Here is a 21,861-nt window from a genome sequence, read left to right on the forward strand (position 1 = left end):
GCAAATGTCGGCAATACAGAAGTGGTAATCTATTTTTCCCTCCCACGAAGTGAACGCTCAGCATCAATGACCCTTAGACCTTTAAGTTGATCAACTACACACCCTATGTACACATCATAGTCAACACTGTCAACTACATCCTCAAGACTCAAGACTCTTCGGAATACTGCTCATGACACGGATGTCTCAAATTGTTGTTTTGGACAAAATCTCCTTAAACTGTTCCACAGATTCCCAGTGAATCAACAAGAAGACTTTTTCTAGTTTTGTCACGAATTCAACATCACCAATACATTTCTGAATGTAACGAGCTGATGAAAGTGGGCCCAAGTTTTTAAGGCTAAGTCTGATGCAAATAAATCAATAGGTTTCACTGACACGTCAGAAACAATATTCAAATCATTCTGACACACGCCATGGTGTTTGCACCTTTTGGAGACCATAGTTATGTACTTCTGGACACATTCTGCATCGGTAGGGTTGCTCAAATGTGTTTAGGATACCCATAAAGATCCGGGCTAGAACAGGTCTTCAGCAACCCATGCTTGCCATCAAAAGGCGACTATGCTTGTCGTAAGAGGCGACTAACGGGATCGGGTGGTCAGACTCGCTGACTTGGTTGATGCATGTCATTGTATCCCAATTGTCAATGCGCATGATGTCAATCACTGGATTTTTTGGTCCAGACTCGATTATTTACCGACAGCCGTCATATAGCTGGAATATTGCTGAGTGCGACGTTAAACAACAAACCAAAAAACCCCAAAACATCATCCCAATGCCCGTCAATAAAACAACTAGCTTAAACAGACTTGCCACGTGGGGCGGGAATTCCGTGCATCACGTCACAAAGCAAAGAAAAATATGGCAGAATTGGCCAATATTGTTAGCTGACCGTAATCTAAATTTACCTTGTTAATGTTATTAATCTATCTATTAATTCCGAACGACACAGAGTTGTGCTAATATAAGGCCCCATATGAGCCAAACAGCAACAGCAACTATACACGCGTCTAACCTTACTTACAGCCGAAGCTGGTCGCCATCTGACGAGACAAGAAGACAAGAGTTGTCTCCCTTTAGCTTTAGTCCACTGATGAAACGTCTTTGTAAGAGTGACACTACAGCAACTTCAGTCTCTTTCAATGGCGGTCATAGTTGCGGTTCTTGTGTCCAGCACATTATTTCTTTCTTTTTTAGGTTGATATATATATTGTTATACATATTACGCAATTAGTCTTACATTAAATATCACGTTTTGTGTAACAGTGACTGTCGTCCAGTTATTTCGCCATGTTGATCAAGCTGCTGTTTCTCTACTTAATGTTTCAAAGCTTTTTTAAAACGTTAAAGTGTCCATTGTGTTGTCTTTCGCTTACTTTGCAGAGTTCGGTTTTATTGTCCAGTTAAACGAAATACTTTGATGTAATTATAGGCCTTAGAACAAGAGAGTATATATAGTAAGTGAGTGAGTTGGGTTTAACGCCGCTTTTAACATTATTCCAGTTATATCACGGCGTGTCAACTTAATGTGGGAGGAAAGCCCCAAGTGATGCAGGTCTCAGACGTTTACCACTTCGGTGAAACCCACGAGCACGGGTATGGTGCTGACAAACCTAGAAACATAATCGGGGCGAACCGGGATTCGAACCCACAATCATAGGTTTCTGGCGTGGCCAAGGGACGCAACTCTTCACAGCAACGCGGCGCCTTAGACGACTGGGCCACCCGTGCCCCCAGAGAGTATACAAGTAACCATGGTATTACTTTGACGGCGCCTGTGAAGGTAGGTGCAAAAAACAGAATCGGACAATGAGGTGATATGGTGATTAACGTCGCGTTAAACATTTATAACGATTTTAGCATTTATAGCGACGTGCCTGCCCGCGTGTGTCTGCTTGTACTAGTCCGAAATAATACCGTTTTTATATGTAGTGCTAACCACCCACTGAGATGCCATGCCGCAGTTGATACCCCACTAAGACGCAGCGTACAGACTCGGATACGACCAGTCCTTGTTTTATCCCCTTAATTCCGAGCTCCAGGCAGGGCAACAAAAAGTACCATCATTTAAAGTCATTTGGATCAACCGCTTGGGATCTAACCCCCGACCTCCCTCTCTCCGGACACACTGTCCACTTGGCCAGTCGGACAATGAAAGGATGTCACTGTGCATGAGGCGGCCCGTGATGCTGGCACTTTGTAGGGTAGATCCATCTAAAGTGTGCCTACCTGTCTAGGGCTCTATTCTAAACATAGCCCTATTGTATCCATATTGACACGGGGAGGTCGGGTAGCGTAGTGTTAGTTCGTCACACCGCAGATCCGGGTTCGATTCCCGACCTTGGTATAATGTGTGAAGCCCATTACTGGTGTCCACCGCCGTGATATTGCTGTAATGTTGCTAAAAGTAGGGTAAAACCATACTCACTCACTCACTCCTTATTGGCACTGTTTGGCCTATTTGACCTCATGTGAACTAAAAGTTGAAATGAGCTTATATCGTGGTGCGCCGACCGTTCGCCGTAATATCATACTATTAGCATATTCTATCAATAATGTTCTGACGATTGTGGCATCTTAAAACCCTTGAAAAGAAGCTACGGTAGCGAATGGGTTAATAGTATTTATCGTTAGAGAATGGGATGCAATATACTACATTGTCAAGCATATGGAAATTTTGAACCTACATTGTGAGTGAGTGAAAATAGTTTTACGCCGCTTTCAGCAACATTGCACAATTACTTCTGTCCTCCAGTGGTTAACAGGTGAGCTATGATGACTACCGCGTAGTCTCCAAACCACGAAGTAAGGTGACGCTGTGTCATATACATTGTATCTAGTCCCGATAGTTTGAGTAAATATGAGACGTACCTATATGTATCGTGCAGCACATATACTGAACATAACAAGTTAGGGTTCCCATGACATGATAAACATGGTGAGAGGGGTATAGTGTGCAGAATGGGATAGAAAATATTTTTCGGTTTCATGCTTGAAGACATGCAGTAGTTGATAGAGTGCGGCATTAAACAAACAACACATACATCTTTTTTATCTGATTAAAGGAGCCACGCAGTTTTATTTTTTCACGATTGTTTTGAGGACACCCAGCGAACCTGAAGCAAAATATATGCCAATATATGTATCTGAAACATTTGTTTTCTCAAGGCATCCCCTGGCTCCCTGGCATAACACACAAACGCCTGTCACTACGTATTGCAATACCCAGTTACCCTGATTAGTGTGTGTGTGTGTGTGTGTGTGTGTGTGTGTATGTATGTATGTGTGTGTGTGTGTGTGTGTGTGTGTTTGTGTGTGTGTGTGTGTGTTTTTGTGTGTGTGTGTGTTTTTGTGTGTGTGTGTGTGTGTGTGTGTGTGTGTGTGTGTGTGTGTGTGTGTGTGTGTGTGTGTGTGCTTGCTTTCGTTCGTGCGTTTGGTAACAATTACCATCTTCTGGTATGACGCGATGGGGGATCGAACAACCGACTGTGTGTGCGTGCGTGCGTGCGTGCGTGCGTGCGTGCGTGCGTGCGTGTGTGCTAACAACACGGACCATATTTGACTATCTATGACGCGGCCGGGGCTGAAACTAAGGACCTTCGTGCGTGTGTGCGCGTGCATGCGTGCGTGCGTGCGTGTGTGTGGTTACATCAATTACCATCTTTAGGTAGGTATGTGTGTGTGCGCGCGCGTGCGTGCAGTATATTCCCTGCATTAGTAACTTCATATAATTTTCACCGCCGTTTGTCTTTTACGCCAAATGGTACATGCGGATACCATGAAGCCATATATCCTACTAACAAAGTTAAGGACAACTGATTCTTTCATATTACTAAAACATTCAAACATTTCAAATTTCTCAGTGAAGCAAGTTTCAAAGGGATCTTATCAAATCCATGTCAACAATCTGATCCCCTCTTACGTTCTGTCTATACCGGATTTATATTATTCGAGAAGAAACAGTAGCTTGCAATTAATCCCAATTACTAGAGTTTGGTTCATTCTGGTTCTGCTACTCACGAGCATGCCATAATAAACAAAACTATGAGCAAACATATTTGGTTGGTATGATGCAAGGGTCAATTGTTCATGGTATTACATGATATTGTTTTTAATATTCTTGTAATTGTTCAGTATGGCTTCATGGTATCCAATATTACGATGAGTACACTAAATACACGTATTGGTAATACATATTTTTATTGCCTTTAAATAAATCACTTTTATTCTTCCGAGTCCGTTACTCTGTGCACCGGGATCTTAATTTGCCCGGATCCTGTCATAATACACCTGCATCTTCCTAGCATCCTCAGCAGCATCTCTCTTGTAGAAGAACCCCTTCCTCGTGTTGGCCGTGAACCAGGCCGATGACCAGCACAGGCTGCGGAGGTCATTCGCAAGCTGACCGGTCACCTCTCTGCTCTTGGCCAGCTCCATGTGATAATCCAACCATTTCTGTTTGTACAGCATAGCATCTCTCTTCTTGCCCATCCTCTCGTTGGCTGTGCTCCAGGCTGCAGCCCAGGCCATCTGCTCGTAAAAGAAGCAGAAGTCGTGGCTGAAGATGCCGGAGTTGCAGAGACTGCTGTAGTGGCGCCGGACAGTGTCCTCGTCTCGCTGGGCGTCGCTCCGGTACCGCTTCATGTGGTTCGCAGCATGCCATGATGCATAGCCCGCTATCTCCTTCATGTCCTCGGCTGTAGCCGCCGGGATGCTGGTCAGGGGAGAACACTTGGCATCTAGGTAGACAAATACAGGATGAAGTACTGACACCTTCAGAAAATAAACAGACATACTTTAAACTTTGACAGGCAGTGGAACAACACTTGTGAATACTTCATGTATATTTGGATTGCAAGCATGTTAAAGAGTTTTAGGCCAAAGTAGAATGTGTTCTGAATGTAATGCTCTTTATTACTAGGGTAAAACTCTGCCAAATCACATCATACAGGCATGCAAAACATATATATGTTTTAGGGGTGACTATTGGTCTGGAAATCACTATTGCGATAACTATCGATATTGCAAGCAACTATTGCGCTAAATATCGATAGTTTTCAGTGTATCATTTTAGATGGATTTTACGGTTGAATTAAACCTTGGAACTGAAGTTTCCTTTGAATGTGATAATCATAACAACAAATAAAAAGTAAATTTTGAAATATGACTGTTTTCTTTTTTCTTTACACTATTAATTTTAGAAAAAGAAACTTCCACATCACCATGCAAATTACTACCACTTATGATCAAAAGAAAAACAAATTTGAACAGCATTGCGTGTATTTGATTGATATGGTAAAAACAATCGAAACTATCGATATTCCTAAATGAAATCGATACTTTTGATCGGAAACTGATTTAACAATCGATTTTTTTACTTTAACTTCTTACCAATAGCAATATATCGATATTTCGATTTATCGCGACACCCTTAATATGTTGTAAGTATTAAGAAAAACAAATTGTCACTTGAAAACTTTATGAAGACTTATATCATCAACTAAGTGTGAAGGTATATCCTTACAGCACATTTGTTGGAATTGTTCAGCAGAGAAACATATTAACTAGACAGTTCATAAGCCAAATTTGTCCATTTTCTGTCAAACTGTCTCGTTTTTGTGTGCAACTGATTTCTCTCTCTGAAGTATGGCAAAAAGCCTGCTATTTTCACACTTGTTAACATTATATTGTACACCTGTATCCTGTCTAACCAACTAAATCTTGCTGCCTTCTGTATAGTTATGTAACCTACACCTAATAAGTATTATATTAAGTGTCATGTTACTTTATGGGAAAATATGTAACATCATATACAGAATTGAAAACAGAATATTAAAAACAAAACAAAAACACTTGTAAAAAAAGAGGTTTTCTCAGATACGATGTGACTTCAATTACTGGGTGATTGGGGGCACGGGTGGCCCAGCCGTCTAAGGCGCCGCAATTCGCTGTGCAGAGTTGCGTCCCTTGGCCACGCCAGAAAACCTATGATTGTGGGTTCGAATCCCGGTTCGCCCCGTTTATGTTTCTAGGTTTGTCAGAACCATACCCGTGCTCGTGGGTTTCACCGAAGTGGTAAACTTCTGAGACTTGCATCACTTGGGGCTTTCCTCCCACATTAAGCTGACACGCCGCGATATGCCTTGTATACTGTTACAAGCGGCGTTAACCCAAACCCACTCACTACTGGGTGATTTATATCACATTTCATATGATCCAATATTTAGCTTTCAAAACACTAGCACTTGGAGGGTTAAGCAAAATGGTCCTTGTATTCAATACCACATTCACAGCGATATTGACTTTCATGACAATAACAATAATGTCTACTTCTCCAATATATCCTCCAATCAAAACGAAAATCTCCCTTCACGGAACGTTTTGATTGGATGAATATACCGTGACATGTGGTGACACGGAAATGTTTCCCTGTAAATACCACCATCAGTGTAAACAAAGAGTCAGGGTCAAATCAGCTTCAGCATTCCACGTTTAACTACCCTGTACCTACAGACAGTCTGAAATGTCAGCAAGATATGCCTCATAGGAACCATATGGACGACACAGCAATAGGGCACACTAACCTCAAAGATCAATTACGGCCCCTATATATATATTAATGCCATATATGAATCCTACGCAATGCATCAAAGCACACCATACCGCTTGTGTCTTGGTTGGGCACGAACGCCTTCATCTTGGTTTCTGAAACGGTATATATATATAGATACTAGGTATTGGTATACTGTTACAAGTCTTGTGTTTTTGCAAATGATACCTATATTAACCATAAGCATATATTTATATAAGGTACGTGACCCAGTCTGTACACTACGAGTTACGTTATGTCAGAGAATGTCACGGTATCAAACATATCTGTCACATTAATGGATTTATTTCGTATCAATTGGATACTTTTTTCTAAAACTCACCTGCTGAAATGTCAACTCTTCGCAACAGCGAGCAGTACACATCTGACAGGGCACGGTTACGTCCCCTACACTGATGTACGTGAACAAACGCTGATACAAGTCTATATTTAGATTGTATTGAAGTTTTGTGTTCAGTAAACATCGCTCCACCCTTTAAGTGTGTCATGACGGGGTCTCGCTTGTTTGGTTGGCGAGCGGAGTGGGAAGAAGTTAGACGGGTCTGAGGTAGATTAGGAGTGAAAAGACTTATACTTAGAAGGCTGTATGGCTGTATGTATAGTTCATTGTGTTTCCTGTTTTACGCCGCACTGAATCATAGTGTAGCGATATGACTAATAATGAATATAATAACTAATAATTAATTATGAACAAAGACATACATATGTATAATATATGTATACTTGTATCTTACAGGGACCATGATATGCACATATATGAGTTCATATGGAACACAATTGTTCTAAGGCAAGCATTGCATGCAAATAAGATAATACAGTAAACTACGGTTATAACGAACACGCTTATAACGAACTGACGGATAAAACGAACTTACTTTTTTGGTCCCGACTATTTGCTGTTGTTATACTGTATAAAATTATATGCTTATAACGAACTACGGTTATAACGAACTAAAATTAGTAGTCCCTTTGAGTTCGTTATAACAGTACACTACTGTATATGAAATTTAAATAAGTAATTTTATTCGTCCATGAGGTGAAATGAATTTACATTTGAAGGACTAGCAAAAAGTGCTGCACATTTGACAGATAATAATTATATATTATCTCTACAGTCTAGGTCTCGATGAAGCTTTCAAAACGTTTTATAGTCGGTATGTGGAAGACCTTTCCAAATTTGACGCATCGGAAACAAAAATGATTCCCTATTTTGACTTACCATATCTTCCCCTGCTGCTTCAGCTAGGTGACTTGCTTTTGCATATGTTTGTGACGGTTGCCACTGGTTGGGCAGGATACGCTCACCTTTTCGCTAACGCCTGGTGTCATCACTGTTTGAAAGTGATGAGAAAATGAATGACAGTTTAATATAATATACAATATTCCAGTTATATCACGGCGTGTCAGCTTAATGTGGGAGGAAAGCCCGAGGTGATGCAGGTCTGACGTTTATCACTTTGGTGAAACCCACGAGCACTGGCATGGTGCTGACAAACATAGAACAAAAATCGGGGCGAACCGGGATTCATAGTCTTGCTCAATTGCGGCGTCTGATACGACCGGACCCACCCCTGCCCCTGCAAAGTGAGTAAATTATTAGTCATTAGTATTGTGAGACTCATACTGTTGTTACGACCATGGCTGTAACACAGATACTGGGACACACATATGGTATAAATGGACATAGAGGTAAGTCAAGCAAACTAGTGAAAGGAGGGAACATGTCCAAACCATTGCCATCTATTCATGCGAGGACTTTCTATGTATTTTATTGTTACAGCTGCTGGTGGGGCTACTCGGAGTTCCGAATGATAGCATAAAAAGGGACAGCTAAATGATGATGAAAAAATATTGTGTTGGCAAAGGTTCATCCTCAGGTCAAGCAAAGTCACTGCTGCCTGACGTGTCGCCTTCCTTGATCTGTGTGCTAAGTTTTGGCGGTTTATACCAGATATGTAGACTATTTATTATCGATATTAAGATACCGTTATTTTTCGTAATGATATTTCAGAAATAATAAAAACTAATACAAATAAATCAATTCACTTTAATAGTCTTATTTAATAATATGAGCAACAAAGTTGTACCAAACTCGTACAGCTCGTATCGAGATCGTTGTGCTCGTATGCAACTCTTAATAGACTGAAATTAGACTCCTATTTGACTCCTATTGGGGCTCGTAACACACTCGTGGCGTACTCGTCTTTTCCCGAGTCCTAACCGGGTAAGGCTCGGGAGAGCTCGGCAACCACCTCGGCAAAGCGTGAGAGCTGCTTTAATAACATGTACTAGAACAAATATGGCACATAATATGGGATGCAATTATGATTATGATTAATTGATAAGAAAGCAAGTTGAACGCAGTCCAGTGCGTGTGTAGGAGTGTGGCAGCTTGAACTCACATATAGTGCTCGGAGTCAGTACACTGTGCCTGAATGGGGTTTTCAAGTTAACCTTCGGCATGGTATCTCAGTGGGCCAGCACTATAAAATCGGCATTCGTCCGGACTAGTACAAACAGTCATCCACGCAAGCACACACGCATATCCATGTACGTCGCTATATAAGTGCAATTATATTGAGCGCCGGCCGTTCAATTACACTAACTGGAATAAGACATGCCGGCCGTTCAATTACACTGACTGGAATCAGACACACCGGCCGTTCAATTACACTGACTGGAATCAGACACGCCGGCCGTTTAATTACACTGACTGGAATCAGACACGCCGGCCGTTCAATTACACTGACTGGAATCAGACACGCCGGCCTTTCAATTACACTGACTGGAATCAGACACACCGGCCGTTCTATTACACTGACTGGAATCAGACACGCCGGCCGTTCTATTACACTGACTGGAATCAGACACACCGGCCGTTCTATTACACTGACTGGAATCAGACACGCCGGCCGTTCAATTACACTGACTGGAATCAGACACGCCGGCCGTTTAATTACACTGACTGGAATCAGACACGCCGGCCTTTCAATTACACTGACTGGAATCAGACACGCCGGCCGTCCAATTGCACTGACTGGAAATCATCGAAGGATCCAACTGCGTGCAGTAATATAGTACACATGGTATGATGCATACGGTAAACTTCTTTAAAACTACATTTGTGAAAGTGGTAAGTCATAGCTATTATACGAGGGGAGTTCAATAGGTTCTGCAACTTGGTCATTTGTGTTTACACAAACAATGTCAACTTGTGGCAGGTGTGACACTAGTCATAACATCAGGTTGACGCGTGTCATAACAAGTTCCAGACACAACAATAAGTTAGATGTGATGGCTTCATTCACCTAAGGGTGGTCACAATCATGTATTCTCTTAAACCTGGGCAACGCGCTGTAATAAAGTTCGTTACATGCTCCGGTTCACAAGTCGAGAATTGCACAGGCCGCCATTGGTGAATGTGGATTCGAACAGTTAAATCCCCCACCCTCCAGCCCAGTATTAGCCCCGAATGACTATTTCCTTTTCCGGCAAATGAAATCTGCCTTACGTGGAAGACGCTTCCAGGATGACGAGGACATAAAGGCTGCCACAGAGGCGTGGTAAGAGGAACAATCTGCGGATTTCTATAAAAGTGGTATTCAATGCTTGGAGGACAAATGAGGAATTGAGGTGAATGGAGGTTATATTGAAAAATAAAAGTGCAAAAGATATTCTGCGACATGGTCTTATATTGAAGTTTCTGAACGAATTGAACGCCCCTCGTATAAGTATCTTTCACAATGGCCTAGAAATGACAAATGTCATATTATCAAATCAACATTTCTCAGTGGACATGGCGTCAAGTGCGACCCTACTACAGTTACTGAAAGTATTGCCGTTCCTGGTCATCATGGTCAATTACGACATGACTTTGCAACTCGCCTTGTCCGCATTGGCTCGGCTCCGTCAAGGAGTGATTGGTCTAGCGATGCTTACTCCAAGTTGTCTCTATCAGCATTCATACTCGCATAATAAAGAAACGCAACACCAGCCTTATACTCGCATAGTTTCACTTACTCTCAGCCCATCTATCAATACAGGACAGGATCAGACCGGCCAGACTCGTCACTACATGGGGAAAACTTAAAACGGTCGGGATTCGACTCGATCGATTGCAAACCGCGCTCTCCTCTCCTAATGTTGAAGGTATCATTTTATAGTGTTCGGGCCTGGCCTGTCTTTGTCACATGTCACAATACCTCATTTTCATTCGTTAAAAGTTAGATCTGACCATGAACTCATGTGTGTCGTAATCGGAAAAATACAGAAGCCTACGTGCCAGCTTGCTCATCTCTCTATTGATTTTGTGACTCGCTCCGGATGCTCCAAATGAAATACATGTATACCTTGAATTTCTCTGCTTGTTTCATTAACTAATGGACGATAACCTGGAACCAATCCAATGATAAATATGAAATGTCCAGAATACCTTGTGATAAATGTGAACTGTCTTTTATCTATTGATTCCTTTCGAACTAAAATTCTCTGTCACAGACTTAATCTAATGCAATTCCTCATTGCAGCTATAACGGTTTTATTGGTTACCATTTTCTAATATTTTGGAGATGCATTTTAACCTTTTAACGCTATTGTTCACCTGTTCTTGCAAATAAGACTGTTGATACCAAAGGTGAGCATATCCTGCCCTACTATATCCACTTAATACTGACACTGAGTAGTTCAGGCCCGTGACCTGGGAACTCACCTCACTGCCGTGTTTCTGGGTCGAGTGCGTTATAGTGTCAGATTGACCTGTTGATGCTTGGCCTGTACACACGGGGGATCATCGCTACACGGGTAAGCTGTACCGCATTTACACATTGCCACTGAATGCATGTCTGAATCTGTTATTAATATGAATTTAAAATTAAACAAGACTTACAAGTAAGTTGAAGTTTGATTGAAATTATATGAAACTAATCACAAGTATATTGATCACGTGGGAGATAGCGAAAGCGAGGTCAGAGTCAGACTTTAAAGGGGCACTGATCTAAAGCAATTCCCCGGGACTGGTTGTTTCCTTTGTTATTGTTTTTCCCCAATGAGTACCCGGATGATACGCAACGCAACTGAGCGTGACCAGAGACTTGGCTACCGTCTGCAAGGACAGCTAAATAAACTTGGAGGCAATATTTGTTTTACGTATTTTTGAACACTGATTGGTTAACTGTGATCTTTAAAGATTTCGACAAAGGGCGCATGTTAATTAATTTCTTCAGCCTAAACAAACAGACAAAAAGAACGGCGGAGCTCATCGGATGTCGTCATTTGGAAATACCCCAGATGGTTATAGTTTAATAAAAAAAAGTATCCATGCAGTGAAAGCATTTTCGGATTTCGGATTGCGTCGATAAACGATTACTACTTCCTTGTTGTCATCCACGTTTTCTGGTATAAACCAAAACTTGTGTATTTGTCGTCATTCACTTGATGCTCAGTTAATGAATTTATTACAGGTACAATTAGTGGTAGCACCACTTAGATTACCTGACATAGGTTCCCATTTGGCATTTATTGTGTCTGGGGTAATTATTCAATCTTAATCAAGGTTTGAAGTGAGGTGAAATGTGTGTTATGTAATATACACGTGGCAGCCCAGCAAGAGATGAATGATCGGTTGATCTACTATTTTTTTAAATCAACGGATCGTTCCTAGTCATCAAAGGATTAACAGACAACACGTTGATTGATTAATCACTATTATCTTGCACAGTGGATATGTCAAAAGTGAGTGTTTACATGTCTAGGTTTACTAAAGCAAAGGGAATACACATATATCATGGCGTGAAGTGCCGATGTAAAAACAACATATACACATGCACAAAAGTTAAGCGCCACCATATTCATAGTCTCTTGATTTCACGTGTGGGAATCAGAAGTACGAAATATGATGATGTATGAGTGAATAAGGCTTCCATAGTTTCATGAACCCAAATTTGTCCAGATTCCACAAGGAAAGCGTGCTTAACGTGTTGCTGCAGTTCCCCCACCCTATAAATAGTGAAATTCAAGTTTCACACACGTGGTTGCATTTAGCTCCTGTGTGAGATTTCCCTTCCAATAGAGGTTTGGAAATCAGCCATGGTGAGGAAGAGTTAACGAACGCCGAAAGATGGCAAGTGATAGGCATGAAAAATGCCGGCATGTCATGCAGGGCCATTGCAAGACAAATGGGTCGTCATCGCAGTGCTATCACTCGTCTGTTTGTCCAACATGATCAAACCAATGATGTCAATGACAGGCATAGGTCTGGTAGGCCAAGAAAGACCTCTAACAGAGAGGACAGACGTCTTTTCAGGATAGTCAGACGAAATTCATTTGCCACTTCAACAGATTTAAGACTGCAGTGGATTACCCATCAGATACTCTCGACGATGACCTTAAGGCGTCGCCTCAGAGCGGCTGGTTATAACGCCAGAAGACCAGTAAAACGTCCTCAAGTGACTGAGAGGCACATGCGGATTCGTCTGATATGGTGTCGTGCCCGTAGTTGATGGAACTTGGCTAACTGGAGAAGGATCCATTGGTCTGACGAGTGTCGAAAGCTGCTACGAACAGTTGATGGTCGAATACGTGTTTGGAGGCAGCGTAACACTCGTTTTGCTCCAAGGAACATCCAGAAGACCTTAGCATGTGGCGGGGGGTCTGTCATGATAGGGGGTTGTGTTGCCTTCGGCTGCAAACTTCCGCTGACAATTCGTGGAAACCTGAATGGCCAACAATACCAAGATGCCGTTCTCGTCCAGTGGTAGTCCCTCATTTTGACAACCATCCTCTTCAGACAAGACCTGTTTACATGGACGACAATGCCAGACCACACAGATCTCGGGCTTAGTTGCGTCAAGAAGCTATTGCCACTCTTCCTTGGCCGGCCTGTAGTCCGGATCTTAATACGATTGAGCATCTCTGGGACATTGTTGGCCGGAAAATCAGACATCGTGATCCCCCAGTTCAAAATCTCACTGGACTTGAAGCCGCACTCCTGAAGAATGGATCCGTTTGCCTCAGAGAAGCATTCAACGACTTGTAATGAGTACGAGGCGTAGGGTTGAAGCTGTGGTCAATGTCCGTGGATCATACACACGTTACTGACGTTTCTGTCTTGCAATAGACTCTGCACTCCCTAGGGTGTCTATGTGACACCTGATATGGTCTGCTGATATCATGACAGTTACATGACAAAAAAAGTTTTCCAATGTTTTCTAATCCTTCAATTTCTGGTCATCGGTAAAATTCCTTTCTGCTCATATTCTTTTGGAACACAAGATAAACTTGCTTTGGGACAACTTTTGCATCACATGAGGTTTACATATACGGCTTATAACAATCGTACATCTCGTTATAATAGTCATCATTAAGTGCCAAAAGTAACAGCTCACAAATATGGTTGGTGGCGCTTAACTTTTGTGCATGTGTATACTTTGTTCAAAGGGTTAACTGATAATACGTTGATTGATTGCTCATTGTTATCTATCACTCAATGGATTTTTTAGGAACCGAGGACGTTATGATAATAGTTGTCACGTGGGCTTTCTCAACCGAACCTTGAGACTTGACACCTATTTGAAACACCCGAAACAATCTAAGTGATCAGTTGGGAAACGAACACGGGTTATATTATCCCTAAACGATATATCTTTTAAAATATTTGATTGTTGCAGAGACAAGTGACATCGAATAAGTTTCTTTGTACAGCCGCAGACGAGTGGGATATTGTTCCTTTGTGTGGATATTCACGGATACATTTCTCGAACAAGGAAGCTGCCTAAAATTACAACTTAAATTTGGTAGGTTGTAATTATGGTATTTGCATTTAGTTTTCCTTCATTTGCTGTAGCATTGAACCGATTTGTTCTTGTTCCTCTATGTCTTGGTTGGGAAATTCTTCAATGCGCGATAGTCGTTGTCTTCACAAGTCTTTTCCTTTATAAGAGTGTATATATTACCGTCAATTTGTAAAATGTGATTCTCTCAGGCAATTTATAAAATGTGTAAATAATTCAGTCATTTTGACTGAATAAATCTGTCCAGATTGACTAAAATTGATTAAGACGATCAAAAGGGCCTAAAAACATCACAACAGATTATTATGTAGGATTAGAAGCCAAACAACATAGAAATGTACTTTTCAACGTAACATTTTCAGTCTGTTGGTGATGACATTAAACATCAAAATGTTTGGAATTGGTTATCATAAAAATACAGATGGAAATGTTTTTCAGTCAATTTGAAAAATAACTGAATATTTAGGCGTTTAAAAATTTGAAAATGTTACACATTTTGACAGTAAAGAAATATACACACTATAAAAAAAAGCATATGCTCAGGTGAAATATTAACTTTGTGTTGCAAGTCAAAATAGTGTAAACGAGAATCGCAAAATTACGAAGCAAGTGACTGATCAAAACTTCGTCACCATTACCGATGCTACCACAAAGATACCTACATATCCTTATTATCTCGAAAACTGTATTTCATTTTGTTGATCAATGTGACCATACGCCCTTATTGCTACCCATAAAAGTGACTAATGCGCTTACGAATGGCGCAGCACAGGTCGCGAACTAGTCTAGATTTCTGCTATACATCCGGGTACTCACTGGGGAAAAACAATAATAAAGGCAACAACCAGTCCAAGTGAATTGCTTAAGATCAGTGCCCCTTTAAATTAAAGTGTTTGAAACCCGTAACCACACAGGGTTGGTGACAGCTACTGCAGTAGTAGGGTGGGCACATGATCCCTATGCTTGTCATTAGTTTCATATAATTTCAATCAAACATCAACTTACTTGTAAGTCTCGTTTAATTTTCAATTATAGTTCAACCAATCACGTCGTAGTACGTGATCACGTGTAATTAAAGTAAACAAATATGATGAGGTGAGGTGAAATTGGGTTTAACGTCGCGTCCAAGATTATTGCAATTATATAGCGACCCAAATATGATGACAATATATGTGATAATATGCCTGTTGCAGTGGCTTTGGATAATCACACTTGTATCACAGGTAATAAAATAACAGATGTCGAAGTAAGTGCTCAACATTTATCAATAAAGAGGTTCATGCAGAGGGGAGTAAGACTGTTTCTACCATATACATGCTAAATAAAAACTCTGAGAAAAATATTCAATATTAACTTAATGTAAACACAAATGTTACTGACACAGAAGATATGTGTAATAACCCTAAGTCTGTCCCAAATAACCACACACACTCTGGGGTAAATATCTCATGTCAAACAACTGTAAACACTACTGTTGTCAACCAAGTACTTGATAACGCGAACTCTTCAAATGCACTGATTAACCGCGTCCCTACTGTATGTAATCTTGATGTAAATGTAATAGTTAATTCAACAGAAAACACAAATCATGCTCACAATCATTCTGATATTCTGAAAACCATAGATCACACACAACTTACACATGAGTCCAGGGAAGCCTCTAAGATAAATGTACCAAGCAAATCAAATGGTGTTCACAATGTGTAGGATACAATGGACTCTGTAAATATTTTGAATAACCATGTTTCCTTAAATAAGGAAACAAATGTAACTGATGTAAATATTTTCACCAAAACATATACAAACACAGATGTACCTATTACCAATGATGTCACAGATGTCCTGAACTATCATGTCTGTACCCCAGGTATTTTTAACACAGTCCATGAAGCAAAGACTTCATGTAAATTATTGAAAAACAAATCTGTACTTAATAATATAAATGCTGTAAATCATGGTTCTGAATTTGCCAGTAATTGTGATAATGATGCCAATGTTGTTGCACATGATGTTGTTGTTGATGAAAATGGCGATGATGATGATGATGATGATGATGATGGTGACTGTACTGATCATGGCCAAAATAATAGTGTTAATTCCTTAATTAGATAAAAAGTGTTATCGACTATGTTATCGTATCGCAAATGTGCCTTCCGCTCTTTTCTGATTTTAATATAATTGACTACTCACCCCTCTACTCAGACGTGCACTGCCCTCTCACCTTTACATGTAGCGCAGTCAAAGCTCCTGTAAGTAATCCATGTAAAGGCCTACCATGCATCTATACAAATGCCGCTAACAAACCTAAACATTACAAACTTGATAAATCAGATATACATAAAGAATATAAATGTTAAACAGATAAATAAACTGGTGAAGACTGTGCACGAAGCACGGACAGGTCACGGCGACCCGTCGGGTGTAAACAGACTCGCGAATGAAATCGCTAACGCTGCACGAGCAACATTCGGAGTCAGAGAAAACAGTATTAAATACAGACAACGCGAAAAAGATAAACCTTGGTTCGGAATAGAATGCAGACGATCCCGTAAGAAATTTAATAAAGCAAAACGGCGTCTTAAAAAAATCGAAAACAGTATTAAATAAATTGGCATATCACCAAGAAGCAAAGGCTTACACGAAATGTATGGATAAGAATATACGTAAATATAAAGACAATTTAAATAAGACTTTTCGCACAAACCTTCACCACTCGCCTAAAGAATTTTGGCAGATCCTAAAAGGATGTAAGAAAGAAACAAATCCGAAAGCTCCTGATATAAATTCCTTCTATAATTTTTATAAAAACTTAAATGAAAACAAAATTGATGACTCTGAATTAGAAAGATGTGCAACTGCAACACCGGTGTATGATTGTATAATCTTAAACGATGATATAACGACTGAAGAACTTATAAAGGCTGCAAAGAAACTTAAAAGAAATAAGGCTTCTGGGCTAGATTTTGTCGAGAATGATCATATGATAGATAGCATTGGAGTACTTGCCCCACTATATTCGGAATATTTCAATCTTGTACTCTCATGCGGTGTAATCCCTGAAACGTAGCGCTCGGGAATTATAAAACCTATCTTCAAAAATAAAGGCGGTCCATCTGATCCAAACTCGTATGGACCCATTACGACATTCAGCTGTTTCGGAAAACTATTCACCAGTATCCTAAACGAACGCCTGACAAAATTTCTAGATGCCAATAATATCCTAACTCCAGCACAGTCGGGATTTAGGAAACAATTGATTCAAACTGCTGATAATATATTCGTTATCCTTTCGTAGATGAATATTTTGAAACTGTAAAAAAACCCACCTTTATTGTGCGTGCATAGATTTTACAAAAGCATTTGATACTGTCTGGAGAGTAGGATTGTGGTCTAAAATGCAAAACAGTGGAGTTGAGGGCCGATTTCTAACTTTAGTTAAAAATATGTACAGTAATATTAAATCAATGGTACAATCAAATAGTGCAGAATCGGAGTATTTCCCTTGTCAATAAGGTGTTAGACAGGGCGAAAATCTATCACCACTACTGTTTTCAATATTTTTAAATGATCTTGAATCGTACCTTACAAAACAGGGATGCCAAGGGATCTCATTTAATTGTATATCAGGAAATGACATCACAGTATGGTTACATATTTAAGTATTACTCTACGCAGACGATACAGTCATATTTAGCGATACCCAATCTGGATTACAAAAATCATTAGATTCCTTGAATCAATATTGCTTACAATGGAAGCTAAACGTAAATATCTCAAAAACAAAAATAATAATCTTTGGAGGGGGTTCCAGCCAAATCAACCAAATCAATATTTCATTTTGGAGGAAAGATACTGGAGATTGTTGATAACTATACATATTTAGGTATAAATCTTCACAGAAATAGAAAACTTGTGTTTTGTATGAAATCACTAAGAGCAAACGCGACAAAAGCAATGTACTGCCTAATAAAAAGAGCACGAAATGTTAACCTACCATTAGATTGTTTATTGAAGGCGTTTGATGTGATGGTAGTGCCAATCCTTCTCTACTGATCCGAAATATGGGGTTTTGAAAATTTAGAAATAATAGAGAAAATGCAATTGAAATTTAAAAAATTAGTAACTTGTCTGAGGAATTCAACACCCAATTTTATGGTTTATGGGGAACTTGGCAGGGACCCCCTCAAAACTAAAGTATTTAAACGGATGATTTCCTTCTGGCATAAATTAACGAATTATAACAGACCCACAAAGTTATCTAATATTTTATATACCTTTTTGATAAAAGACTAAACTGCAAACGCAAAATCGTTTAAGTGGATAGCTACAGTAAAAAAAATACTAAATAATGTCGGACTGTCAGAAGTATTCATGAACCTGTCTATTTGCTCTACTTCATGGCTGGTTTCAAAGGTCGAGAGACCAATTTAAAGACCAATTTATTCAACAGTACTAGTGGCGAGAATGTATATTATCATGTTCAAAAGGTTTATACTACCAACATTTAAAAGAATTACCAAAATTCGAAAAAATTCTATTACTTCCCAAAACTATCTACTTGCTAATTTTACAATTTCGCACATCCAATCATCATTTGCCCATTGAAACCGGCCGATGGAGAGGGTTACTGAGAGAGTGAGTATGTTTTTACGCCGCTTTTAGCAATATTCCAGCAATATCACGGCGGGGGACACCAGAAATGGGCTTTACACATTGTACCCATGTTTGGAATCGAACCCGGGTCTTCGGCGTGACGAGCGAACGCTTTAACCACTAGGCTACCCGACCGCCCCTTACTGAGAGAAGACCGTGTCTACACACTATGCAATTCATCTGCTGTTGGAGACGAATGTCACTATCTTTTTAGGTGTGAAGCACTTCTCAATCAATGCCTACTTTACATCCCAAAGAATTGTTATATCTGGCCAAATATGTGTAAACTGCGTAAAACGTTATCACCTAAAAATATATCCACTTTGAAACATCTGTCCAGATTCATCGTACATTTGAACACATTATTACGTTAAGGTGTCTAATTTCTTATATATTTTTTTTTAATTTAAATTTTTTTCTTTTTAAATATTTTAATTTTTTTTTTTTTAAATATTTGTTTTAGTGAGGCTTGTTACCATCGTGATCTGCATTGTATATTATATGTGTTATATGTATTTGTACGGATGGGCTATGAGTCAACCTTTACCCATGGGTGGTTTTGAGTGGATCGATGTGAATGATATCGATGTGAATGATATCCCCACAGATTCCGATAAAGGGTACATACTAGAAATTGATTTGGAATATCCAACAGAGTTACATAAAGACCATAACAGTTATCCGCTAGCTCCCGAAACATTTTTTGTTAATAGAGATTGGATGTCAGAATATCAACACTCCTTGATGGCCAATACTAGGTTAGCTAACGTAAAAAAACTCGTACCAAATTTGATGGATAAGACAAAATATATAGTTCACTATAGACATCTCCAATTATATTTATCACTAGGCATGAAAATAAAGAAAATACACAGAGTTATAGCGGAGTATGTCAGATTAAGACCTAAGATGTCCGATAATGGAGAGATAAGAAAAGCTAAGGGTGTTAAGAAGTATGTGGTAAAAAAGCATATCAAACACGAACAGTATAAAGAAGCATTATTCAATGATCGTGAACATTCAAACACGAGATGAACTCTTTAAGAAGTGACAATCACAGGATAATATATGGATTAAGAATGAACAAGACATCATTATCCCCCTTAGATATAAAGAGATGGATGGATAAGGATGGTGTAACTACCTACGCTTATGGTTATGGTGGTAATAATGTATAGTTGGGAACTATGAGCAACTCTTCTCGTACAAATGCCCTGCCCAGTCAATCTTTAAGATAACAAAGAATAGGCTCTCCTTCTTTCATAACCAACCGACTAATGTTATATATCTTAAGGGACCAAATCGGATCAGTTGCGCGGCGTAGGTCTCCTTCAAGTTCACTGGGCTGGTATAAATATCTTACACTGTCTCTATCCGGAAGATTTTGTTCTTTGCCTCTCCTCGGTGCTGAAGATTCGGAAGTCACAGATTTCATTTTAATCGCATCGGATGGTTTCTTCCCGATTAATCTCGTTACTTCATTATTCAGCGCTGATACAACAGCTGATACTCGTGTCACCCATTTGGTTGGTCTTAATCGAGCCGATTTCATTTTGATCCATACTGATATCCCAACAAACGTTCCGCTAATGTCCGGTTAAATCTTTCGACAATAGCTTGACTACGGTGGGCATCTTTTTCACCACGCCTGATTGCGACATCGTGCTTTGTTAAGTGTTTAGTTACTGATCCCATAAACTCGCGACCGGGATCTACTTGAAATAGCTTGGGCCATTTTAGTGGTCATTTTAGTGACTAGCCACATCCACTACGGTTAAAGCGTATTTATACGTTTTGCGTCTTACCTTATCGTGGGGAAGAAACAAGAGGTCAACCTGATGAACTTCATTCGTTGTAAAAATATCAAACTTCTTCCTCGGATATAACGCGGTGCTGGTAAGTATATTTGCCACATCGCTTGTTTCTTGGCCAATCTTTAGATACCTTAGCCGCAGTGGCTTATTTTGTAGTATTGCTCCTATACCTTTCCAATATCCTCGTGGGCTATAGTAAATTTTATTCATTATTAATTAATATTGATGTTTCTTTTAATTGGAGTCATGACGATCGTTGAATCGCATCATCGTTTTTACATACAAAATTCCATTTGTAGTAGCAGTATAGGTATATAAATCTGGCTCCAGTGGAAGTGAGCCTGAATCACCATTACCTGTACTACTTTCGCACACGTGAGGGAAACAGTCATTTGCGTTGGTATCATAACCGACTTCACTGGGTGTATGTAACCCGAGACGTGGGAACAGTTCCGCTGTTTCTTGTACAAACGCTCTACACTCACTTTTGTCATCACCCGAGATAAACGAATCGTCAATGTAACCAACATTCATCCTACCTTTCGACCATAGATATGAGTAAGGTGCTCTGAGAATCTTGGTAAAGTATCTGGGGGCACAACTAAGTCCATTCGGAAGCGCGGTAAATTGATACAGTTGTCCTTGGCACGTGCATTTCAAATATTTCTGGTGATCTGGGTCAACGCGAACTGAGTAATATGCATCTTTTAAGTCAATGGATGCCATAAAGCAGTCTTTCCTGACTAAGGAGATGGCGGCAGACAGACTCTCCATCTTAAAATGAACATAATCAATGTTTTCATTAAAATTCAGGATAAGGCGAAAGGAACCGTCTTTCTTCAAGCGAAAGAAAATAGTTGACACATACTGTCCATGTTCATGATGAGATTTGAGTACCACTCCTTTCTTCTCTAACTTCGCAATTTCGTAGCAATAATGCAATGTTCACTGTCATTAAAACTTATTTCTCGTGGAAATTGTGATTGCTGTGGGA

The 21,861-nt window shown here is 39.8% G+C and overlaps 2 protein-coding genes across 3 annotated transcripts in view; one reads left to right on the forward strand and one right to left on the reverse strand.

Moving 5' to 3' along the window:
- Positions 1-3,050: 3,050 nt before the first annotated feature.
- On the reverse strand, positions 3,051-7,094 carry LOC124150666. The gene is made up of 3 exons (XM_046522653.2): positions 6,936-7,094; positions 6,667-6,708; positions 3,051-4,742 (listed from the first exon to the last, which is right to left on the reverse strand). The coding sequence occupies exons 1-3, from the start codon at positions 7,075-7,077 to the stop codon at positions 4,264-4,266; spliced, it is 663 nt and encodes a 220-aa protein (XP_046378609.2). The 5' UTR covers positions 7,078-7,094; the 3' UTR covers positions 3,051-4,263.
- A 4,263-nt stretch (positions 7,095-11,357) lies between these two features.
- LOC124150664 (alcohol dehydrogenase [acceptor]-like) overlaps positions 11,358-21,861 on the forward strand; it is a 49,152-nt gene continuing 38,648 nt past the window's right edge. Inside the window, exon 1 of one of the 2 annotated variants that reach the window (XM_046522646.2) lies at positions 11,358-11,413. In XM_046522646.2, the coding sequence (XP_046378602.2) occupies positions 11,375-11,413 (39 nt within the window). In that variant the 5' untranslated portion in view covers positions 11,358-11,374. Of the gene's footprint in view, positions 11,414-14,344; positions 14,404-21,861 lie in introns of those variants that run through there. The other variant, XM_046522647.2, reaches the window with a different exon arrangement.

This window comes from Haliotis rufescens, unplaced genomic scaffold (assembly GCF_023055435.1).
Source record: "Haliotis rufescens isolate VD_foot unplaced genomic scaffold, xgHalRufe1.0.p SCAF_5, whole genome shotgun sequence".
Lineage (NCBI taxonomy): Eukaryota > Metazoa > Mollusca > Gastropoda > Lepetellida > Haliotidae > Haliotis > Haliotis rufescens.